This window comes from Medicago sativa, chromosome 4 (genome assembly GCF_051527215.1).
Source record: "Medicago sativa cultivar Bolivia chromosome 4, Bolivia_mono, whole genome shotgun sequence".
In the NCBI taxonomy this organism is placed as follows: domain Eukaryota; kingdom Viridiplantae; phylum Streptophyta; class Magnoliopsida; order Fabales; family Fabaceae; genus Medicago; species Medicago sativa.
The window spans coordinates 8495227-8504604 of record NC_140752.1 but is presented as its reverse complement, the minus strand read 5'-3'; the positions used below and the strand labels follow the sequence as shown (position 1 = coordinate 8504604).

The following is a 9378-nucleotide window of genomic DNA, read 5'->3' as shown; positions in this document are numbered from 1 at the left end:
AGAGTTTTAGATCTTCTCCTTTCTTAAAACAGTCAAACAAGACCATTCCTGTCTCACTGTTCTGTTCGGACCAAAAATATTTCTCTCGTGCTCCACGTGTGCACATGATTTTATTTTGAGAAAGAGAAATGATATTTGTACAACCACTTTTTGACAATTCATTAAACAACCCTCTCTCTCATACTCACATTATCTTTTTACTTTCTCTCTATTGCTTTGGTTTCCGTGTCACTATCTACTTTTCCTTTGAAAATTGGTGGTTGTCACAAAAGTTGTTGATTTTTGGTTGTTAGAATATCATTGCTCTTTTATTTTTGTAAGAGTCGTGCAACATTTCTTAAATATATCAAAACCCTTCTTGTGAATCCAAAAGATAACGTACAATTACTTCTTAATCAATTTACTTATTATTCTGTCATTTTGAGTAGGCAGAAATGAAATACAACATTTTTTTACTTAATATAAATATGCTAAATGTGTCCCGTGAGCATAACTCAGTTGGTAGGATAATGCATTATTATATGCAGGAGACGGGGTTCGAACCCCGGACACTTCACTTATTCACCTTATAAGGTGAATTCTAGCCACTAAGCTACCTGAAGAAAAAAAATATGCTAAATGTCCCTTCCAAAACAAATGTCCCTTCCAAAACAAAAAAAGTTATGAATATTCTAAATCTGATTCTCTTTATTTTTTTAAAAAAAACTATAATATTGTTTAAATAAAGTCATATGAATACTTAATTTATACTCTCTTTATCTCATTATATGACGTTTTAGACATTTTACACATATTAAAAAATGTGATTAATTTTGTATATGAAAGAGATATTATAAGTTGTTTTACAAAATTGTCTTTAATAAATGTTATGGAAAAATAAAATTAAAGAATTAAAAGAAGAGAGAGTAATAAATAGTAAAAATAAAATCAATGTTTTACTGGTATTATAAAGCTATTTATAATTTGGGACACATTTTTTCCACAAAGCAACATATAATTTGGGACAGAGGGAGTATGTGTATATAGGGTCAACCATAAATTTCTACTTTAAACTTCTTATCAAGTGTCATAAGGATACTTGTTAGTATTTCCCTTATAATAATCGTGTATTTCTTAATTATATTATTAGAATTATTTCATTTGTGTACGGTGTCAGAGTTTGAACAAATAATTTGAAGATGTGTGGAGATAAAAAAAAATTAAGTTGAAAATGTACAAAAAATAATCAAAAATAAAAAATTCAATAATATATAATAGCATTAGTACAGCTACATGTAATCAGTCAAAATAAAGAAATACACCTCATTGCATATATAATAGACAAATGATGACCGTGTGTGTTTTAGATTTTAAAAAAAAATAGATTTTTCTTTGTATTTCCAAAGATGGATTTTTTGGAAATTTACTCAAAAATAGTAGAAATTATTTCAAACTAATTCGGTATAAGTTAAAAAAGAGATTTTGACATTCACTAACTTAAATATTCATTGTTCGAGATTTTACATAGTAAAAATCACATATTTTTTTCAAAATGACATCTTTCATAATAGATTTTTATGAAAAGCTATTTGAAATAGCTTTTTTTTAGAGATTTTTTCAAAATTTTAGTGTAAAAAAAATTATAACAAAAAGATGAAATACTTAGAATGACATTTTAAGATAAGTTATTCAAACGAATTTTTCGTTTGAAACTTTCCTTAAAAATATCTTTGTTAAAAAAATTATAACAAAAACGCATTACACTACAAAACTCTATAACAAACGGGTCCTGAATCTAATAAATATCATTCTTCAATAAAAATTATCACAATAAATGTACCAAAAATTTTTTTATCACAATAAACAACACAAAGATAACACCACCTACTATTTTTTCCCGTAAAACTAAATGTATTCTTTTGTTGATATGAAATGACATAAAAAGGAATCAATTTAAATTCGTCTAAGAAACTAATCAAGTGTTGGTATAAATTGAATCATTTTAAAAACCCATCGTACCTTGGTGAGCGCGTGGTTTTTTTTTTTTGTTTGTGGTGGCCGACCCCGGACTTTGCATATATTATGCATTGTACATACCAACTGAGTTAAGCTAACGAGAACGAACGCATGGTTTATTAATTAGGGAAAAGATAAAAACACACTTAATATATTATTAATTTTAAATTAAAAATCAATATTGAATGTTAGATAAATCATGCTCAATTAAATTTATCTCATTCTCATGAATTAAACATGATTTTTAGAGTTATGCATTTCAATTGCAAACAAATATCAACTTACTATGAAACCACTCATATATTTTGCAAAAAAATACATATCTCAGCGATTCTTCATGTATTAAATATAGTTCATTGAGTCATACATGTCATGTGAGAATAAATATTATATATTTTAGAAATACAAAGTAATAATAAATTTTAACTCATATTACATTTATGTATTATGTATTTATAATCGATCAAATAATTCGGTTTTCAACATAATCACATAAATTTGTAGTATTCTATAATTTTATGACAAATACGACAAGTTATAAATTACATTAGTTCTCTTAAAAAAAACATCAGTTACCACTTAAAAAAAAAGTAACATCAGTTACCACTTAATTTTGTATTTTCTTATTTTTCTTTCTTTCTTCTTTTTGATATCATGCGGGTATCATAAATTGTTACTCTTAATTATTAGCTTATATTATTATAAAAATTCAATACCCCTCTAAATATTATATATTTACTTCTACATTACTTGTCATAAATAGTGTTCAGATGGATACTTCATGCTTGTCTATCTGCTATTTCTATTGCGCTAATGTGTATAAATTACGGGCAATAACTTTTATGAAATTATAATTAAAATTATAGGTATATATATTTCACTGTTGCATATTGTAACAAATCATACTTACATTTTTTTAATGACACCTACAATAAATCAAATATAATATAAATTCTTATCTTTTTAAATGACTCCAACAATATAACATTCTTATAGACAACTTTATTTAAGGGTATGACTGGAAGTGAAAAATCCACCCAAAAACATATTTAACCTATATAGTATAAATAGAGAAAATATTTATTTTTAGATTTTGTATTCTTAATCAATCTTATTATTATTATTATTATTATTATTATTATTATTATTATTATTATTATTATTTGATTGTGGAAATTATTGTATTATATATTTATTATGTATACTCAATAAAATAGATATATATATCCACCCATGATTAAATCTTTAAACAAAAAATCTACCATTATATATACTCAATATAATAGATATATATCCACCAATGATTAAATCTCTAAAAAAAAATCTACCAATGATTAATAGGCCTGTAGTAAGAGATATGATCACTTAAATAAGTGGTTATGTGTTCCATCCATATCTCTGGTTATATTTTTATGTAAGAGAAAAATCAAGGCGCGCGTGTTGTGTTCCATCCATATCTTTGGTTATATTTTTATGTAAGAAAAATCAAGGCGCACATGTATAAGAAAACAATGGACTTTGTATTTCGCCACCACATGGTAGTCAGTTGGTTTCATATATTCTATATACTACAACAACCACTCCTCAATGTCATGAAGATATAATAGACGATTGATTCACCATTCATAGATCATGGATAAAAAACAATATGTGTCTCAACATCAAAGATTTAAAAACCAAACATTTGTACCATACTAGCAACCCGAAGGCTCACTAAAAAAATATTCTATATGCCTCATTTGTAACGTCCCAGATTTTTTTTTTATCTAAGATAGTATGTTATTTGTTTTATTTGTTTCATTTTATACAAATAGGACTTAGACAAAAGTTATTAAAATAGTTTGATTAAAATTCCTAAAATAAACAAACAACCTTTAAAATCATTAAAATTACAATCCAATCAAAAATCCAACTTTGTCCCCGTATGTGCCACAATTATAACATAAGCATACATCATTAAAAAAAAAAACATAAACATACATCATCTCTTTTTTGGTACATAAAATGCTGTAAGGATTAGCCTTTCATCACCCATGATCTGAAATCAATAATAAATTAAGACATCAAATAAGAATATAAACCATCATTCAGGAGTCGAACATTTATTTTTTACTTTGAAATATTTATCACTCAAAATATACGATAAAAACAAACAAAAAACCGGATTTTTTTTAAAAAGACAAACTCAATGTTAATGCAGATGCATGAAATGCAACTAGACCATGATCTGGATATCGCTTCAATTGACATTTGACATATAATATTAAATTGTCCCATTTGGCAAATAAAATTGAATCGCCCAATTTATCATACAAATTTAAATCGTCCCATTTGACACTTAATGGTGAATAATTTTGGTACCAAGAACACAACTATAAGCCCTGCTATGTATGCAATGTACTATTTCTTTACATCTTCGAAGTTTTATACTTTCGAACCACAAACTATTGTTAGTAGTTTTTTTTTTGGTACAACTACTGTTAGTAGTTTTATTAGCATTATGATAATAGCAGGGATCGAAACTTTATTTACATTATGTGGTCTAGAGACGTGTGTTTTTTGATTGGTTACAAAGGCTAACTAAAACAAGAAAACAACAAAAAAAGAGAAAAACAAACAGAGAGCTAAGCTCTCAAATAAAAGGTTCCAGCAACATCACTTTAAAGAAGGAGGAGATCCGCTGGTGGAGTGTCATGGCGAAAGAAGCTAGTTTCGACGAGGTTCTAAGCTTAACCGTAAAATCCGCACATTGATTTCTTCACGAAAGTTATGGTCAATCGATGCATTAATCTGTTCCATTAAATATTTTATATCTTGAATGAAAACATCGTAAACATGGTATCTCATGGAGGGACCGGTGATGATGGTGCTACAATAAGGAATTAGAGCGATATAAAGAATATCCGAAGTATGATGAATATAAAAAAAAAAATCTAACAAATAAAAGTATGCCTCATTTTTTAAGAGGCCACCATAGCCAGCTCTAGTGGAAGAGCCAAGACAACTTTTATCGACATAAGAGGTTTTGAGAGTGTCGACCATACCATCGACACATAAGAAGTTGGTTAACAGACCACTTATCATTCCTTTGTTAAGAGACGTGTTATATCACACAAAATTATCGTAATATAGTTTTTAATTCTTTTAAAGTATTAGATAAAATTCTTACAATTGAACTGTCTTGCACACAAAAAACACGAAGTAAACTAATGATACTATTGCAAAGGAAATCACAACAACAAGGTTCAAACTAGATAGAAACTAGAAATAGAGTTACATAATACATCTCCCTCTGACTTCTAGATAAGAGGGAAACACAACTTATTTAAAAAAAGAAATACAAAAGTTTAGCAAAAACCAAATTCAAGAAAAACAAGTTACAACATCATTTTACTGAACTAACTAATAATAATCTCAACGACGAGTTGTTGTGATATGGTCCTTATCTTCATCATCATGTGCCATTCCAAAAGTGTTCTTAACTGCTTCAGTAGCACTTTGGGCCATACCCTTAACCTTTTCTCCTGTCTGCTGTAGGAACCCAACTGAGTTGTCCTTTCCTGATTGGGCAGTTTCTTTGGTTGACTGGCCAATCTCTGATCCTTTTTCTCTAGCTTGACCAGTTGTGTCTTGGGCTTTTTCCTTTGTTGCTTGGGCTGTCTGCTGGGTTTTGTCCTTTGCAGCTTGGGCTGTTTCCTGGGCTTTTTCCTTAACAGCTTGGGCCTTGTCACCAATATTGCCCATCATTTGGTTGGACTTTTCCTGATCCACCAATCAAACAAAACACAGTTAATCTATTATTCATTAACAGTTAACACAAACATATTAAGTAAATAACAATCTTCTATTCCTTAAAAAAAAAAAATACAATGTTCTATAGATGCATGAAATATATAGAAATGAAATGTGAATGATATTTTGTTATACCTTAGTTTGGCCCATGGTCTCACCAGCTTTGTAGCTCTGATTGTGGGATGCCATCTTTTTATTCTTCAAATGGTTTAACTGGTTCACTCGCTATAGTTTATATGATAGAAACTATCTTCCTATGAATGTATGTCGAGTATTATTTTTGTTGTGAGGTTTTGAGTTTCATTCATGCATTATTTATAGGGCAAATTCTATGGTACACCCAATATACTTGAGTGTACCAGTACACCAACTCTTTAAATTAGTAGTTAAATGAGTTGTTTTTCGAAGAAAAATATTGTTTTTTTATCACTTATAATTATAATAACTAAATCTTATTCATCAAAAGTGTCAACGAAATAAAATTAATTTTTTTTTGAATTTTTATCACTCATGATTGAGAACATTGATTATTTTTTACGATAATATGAAAAAAAATTACTATGATTCTTATAAACAATGAAATGATGTTTTTTCTTACGAAATGATGTTCTATAAAATATAAATATTGAAATATAGCTATTTCTTACATGAAAAATGAACGTTAATATATAAAATTATGAAGCGAGAGTACCGGTACACCTCACTTTGTGAGTGTAACGTAGAAGTTCCCTATTTATAGTGTTTCATGAGTCGTGTATGATAACCACGTGTCCAACTGCTTGACACGTGCACAACATGTGTCGTCCTATGGATGGTTGTAAACTTGAATGCCATTTATAGGTTTACGATGAGAAACCAGCCTCTAGAATTTTGACAAGTTGCCATTACTTGATTATTATATATAGATTTATATAGGGTTAATTATGTTTCTAGTCCCTATAAAATAGCGACCTTGTAAGTTTAGTCCCTACTTAATTTTAATAGCATTTTTAGTCCCTAATTTTGTTTTTCTGCACTGAGTATTAGTCCCTACTCAATTCAAATTTGTTTAATTTATGCTTAAACTCTTAAATTTTTGAACAATTTTTTGCAGACATGTTTAGAACATTACTAAAAGTTCGTCCGCAAAAAATTATTGCAAAATTTGATTTCTACATCCAGATTTTATTACTTTTTATCTTTAACTTTTGTCGTTTTAAAAAATTCATATTTAATTCATTTCATGTCAGAAAATTCTAAATTTTAGTAAACGAACCTTTCATAGTGTTCTAATCTTGTCTCAAAAAAATCGTTCAAAAATTTAAGAGTTTAAGGATAATTAATCAAACTTTGTTTTAGCAGGGACTAAAATTATAAGTAAATTTTTTTTTATAGGGACTAAAAATGCTATTAAAATTAAGTAGGGACTAAACTTACAAGGTCGCTATTTTATAGGGACTAGAAACATAATTAACCCATTTATATATGAGGCGCAAAGACAATGGTAATGGTAGCTTCTTCGCACAAAGCCAAACAGACATATTGGTTATGGGATGGATAAAAATAGATAATTTTTTAAAGGAAAAATAGATAGTGCATTGTGATTGGCTATTCTTTATTCTTGAAGAATTCTTGATGTTATTTTTTTAGAGATATAGCATTGCTCTTTTTTAAAAGGGTGACAATAGTTTAATTTTTTATTCTAAGGCGTACATTTTAAAAAGGCAAAATTACATTAAATATCTTTTATCTTATTTAGTTGGAAACATTGATCCTATCTTTTATTTGTATCATTTAAGTCCTTTACCTATCAAAATGTATATAAGTTTTTTTTTGAATTAACTTATATAAAATGTATATAAGTTAATCCGTTTTTTTCTTTAAAAGATGCTGAAATAATAATTTTATTTTTTGACCAAGTTTTTAAAAGATTTTTTTAATTAAAAATAAAGAAATTCATAAACCACATGAACATCTTCATCATCATCTTCTACCTTAAACCAAATCTACGTCCACCCAAACACACCTTCAATTAGCTTAAGCATCTTCACTTTCATCTTTTAAACTCATTATTCTAAATCCCCAAATCTCAAAAACTCTCTTATATTTTTTTTAACTATCTGAATTCTACTTTTCTATTAATATTTCCAACACACGAGTGACTATATTTCCATTGTCTTGAGATTGTGGGAAGAACCCACTGATAGATTTCCTATGAATTAAATTCCAATTCTTTTGATTTGTTATGAATTTTTATCTATTAATCCATTATCGCTCTTTTGTTTTCCAGGAGAATTCATTATCGTTCTTATTGCTTGTAAATATAAAGGCCATATGTTTCCATGATCTTAGACATCAAATAAAGAACTGAAAGATGAAGTTTAATGTTGGACATAAAAAATTGGACGAGAGAATTAAAACATGAAACCGTCTAGATTCTCTTGAGATCATAAAGGATGATTGTTCTTTTATGGATTGAAGCTATATTATACTACCATGCAAATACGAGGTGTTGTCTATACCTATAAATAAATATCATGTTAGCCGACATTGGCAGATAGGTGATTCAACTTTAGTTGATATAATCCCAACTTATGGAAGGTAGGTGATACGGAAACAGGCGAGGAAGAGAAACTGATTCTTTCTCGAGTCCATTAATTGAATAAATAAGGAGTTTCTTTGTTACTTTGTTTACATTAGTTTTTATTTGTTACTTCACTGTAAATTAGCTAGGATAAATATTTCATCGCTACCATTGTTTTGATTGGCTACAGATTAACTGCTAAGGAGGTGTAATTTTTAAAATACTCTAATTGTTACTAAAACCATTTTGTAACATAGGCTTTACCTAACATTTTTCAAATGTTACTAAATTCAAATAGTAACATTTTATTTATTTAATTTAGTGATCTTATATATGCTGTAGTAATATTTCGAAACAAAGCAACATAGAAACTCCTGATTTATCTATCTCTATTTTTATTTAACCTAGGATTTGAATGAAATAATTGATGGAAAACCTTATCAAAATCGTGACATATTAAGTAGTTGATGAAAAACATTATTAGAATCGCGACATATGAAACCTAAATTGTTCTCACTGCGGTGCCAAATCCAACAAACTCCTCTTTGATGGAGAATTTGATGTCACTGTATTTTTTATAGATCAACGTACGAAATAGATAATGAAAACAAACGAAGCTTAGATCAATTGTGAGATGAAACGAACGAAAAGAGATCAGGATAGAAAACAAAGCCAAATCGGGCATGAAAACATCGTTGGAAAGAATTGATCATTAGGAAAAACGAACAAGATTGAAGTGAGGTGAGAGAAAATCTCACAAATTAAAATAAAGAAACTGGTGGGGCATAGGTCACCAACGTATTTTTGGTGCCTCTTTAGTAACAATTTAGTACCAATTTTTACAAATGTTACTTATAGAGAAATGTAACTAAAAGTGATATATGTAGTACTTGTAAGTGACAGAAATGTGTTATGATGATATATTTCTTACTTTGAACACGCTATTTGAGAGCTGAATAGAATTCCTACTCTTGAACTGTGTTGCACAGAAATAAAACTCAACAAAGTAAAAGCTTTTGGATGCTATA

At 28.3% G+C, this 9378-nt stretch overlaps 1 protein-coding gene across 1 annotated transcript; it reads right to left on the bottom strand.

The window, feature by feature from the left end:
* Window positions 1-5225: 5225 nt before the first annotated feature.
* On the bottom strand, window positions 5226-6075 carry LOC146926021 (uncharacterized). Its single transcript, XM_085758443.1, has 2 exons — window positions 5923-6075; window positions 5226-5757 (listed from the first exon to the last, which is right to left on the bottom strand). The coding sequence occupies exons 1-2, from the start codon at window positions 5974-5976 to the stop codon at window positions 5410-5412; spliced, it is 402 nt and encodes a 133-aa protein (XP_085614569.1). The 5' UTR covers window positions 5977-6075; the 3' UTR covers window positions 5226-5409.
* Between the last annotated feature and the right edge of the window lie 3303 nt (window positions 6076-9378).

Coding starts and splice junctions, on each gene's coding strand:
- LOC146926021 (XM_085758443.1), bottom strand. CDS start 5,976: ATGGCATCCCACAATCAGAGCTACAAAGCTGGTGAGACCATGGGCCAA. Junction 5,758..5,922: donor AGACCATGGGCCAAACTAAG/GTATAACAAAAT, acceptor TTGGTGGATCAG/GAAAAGTCCAACCAAATGAT.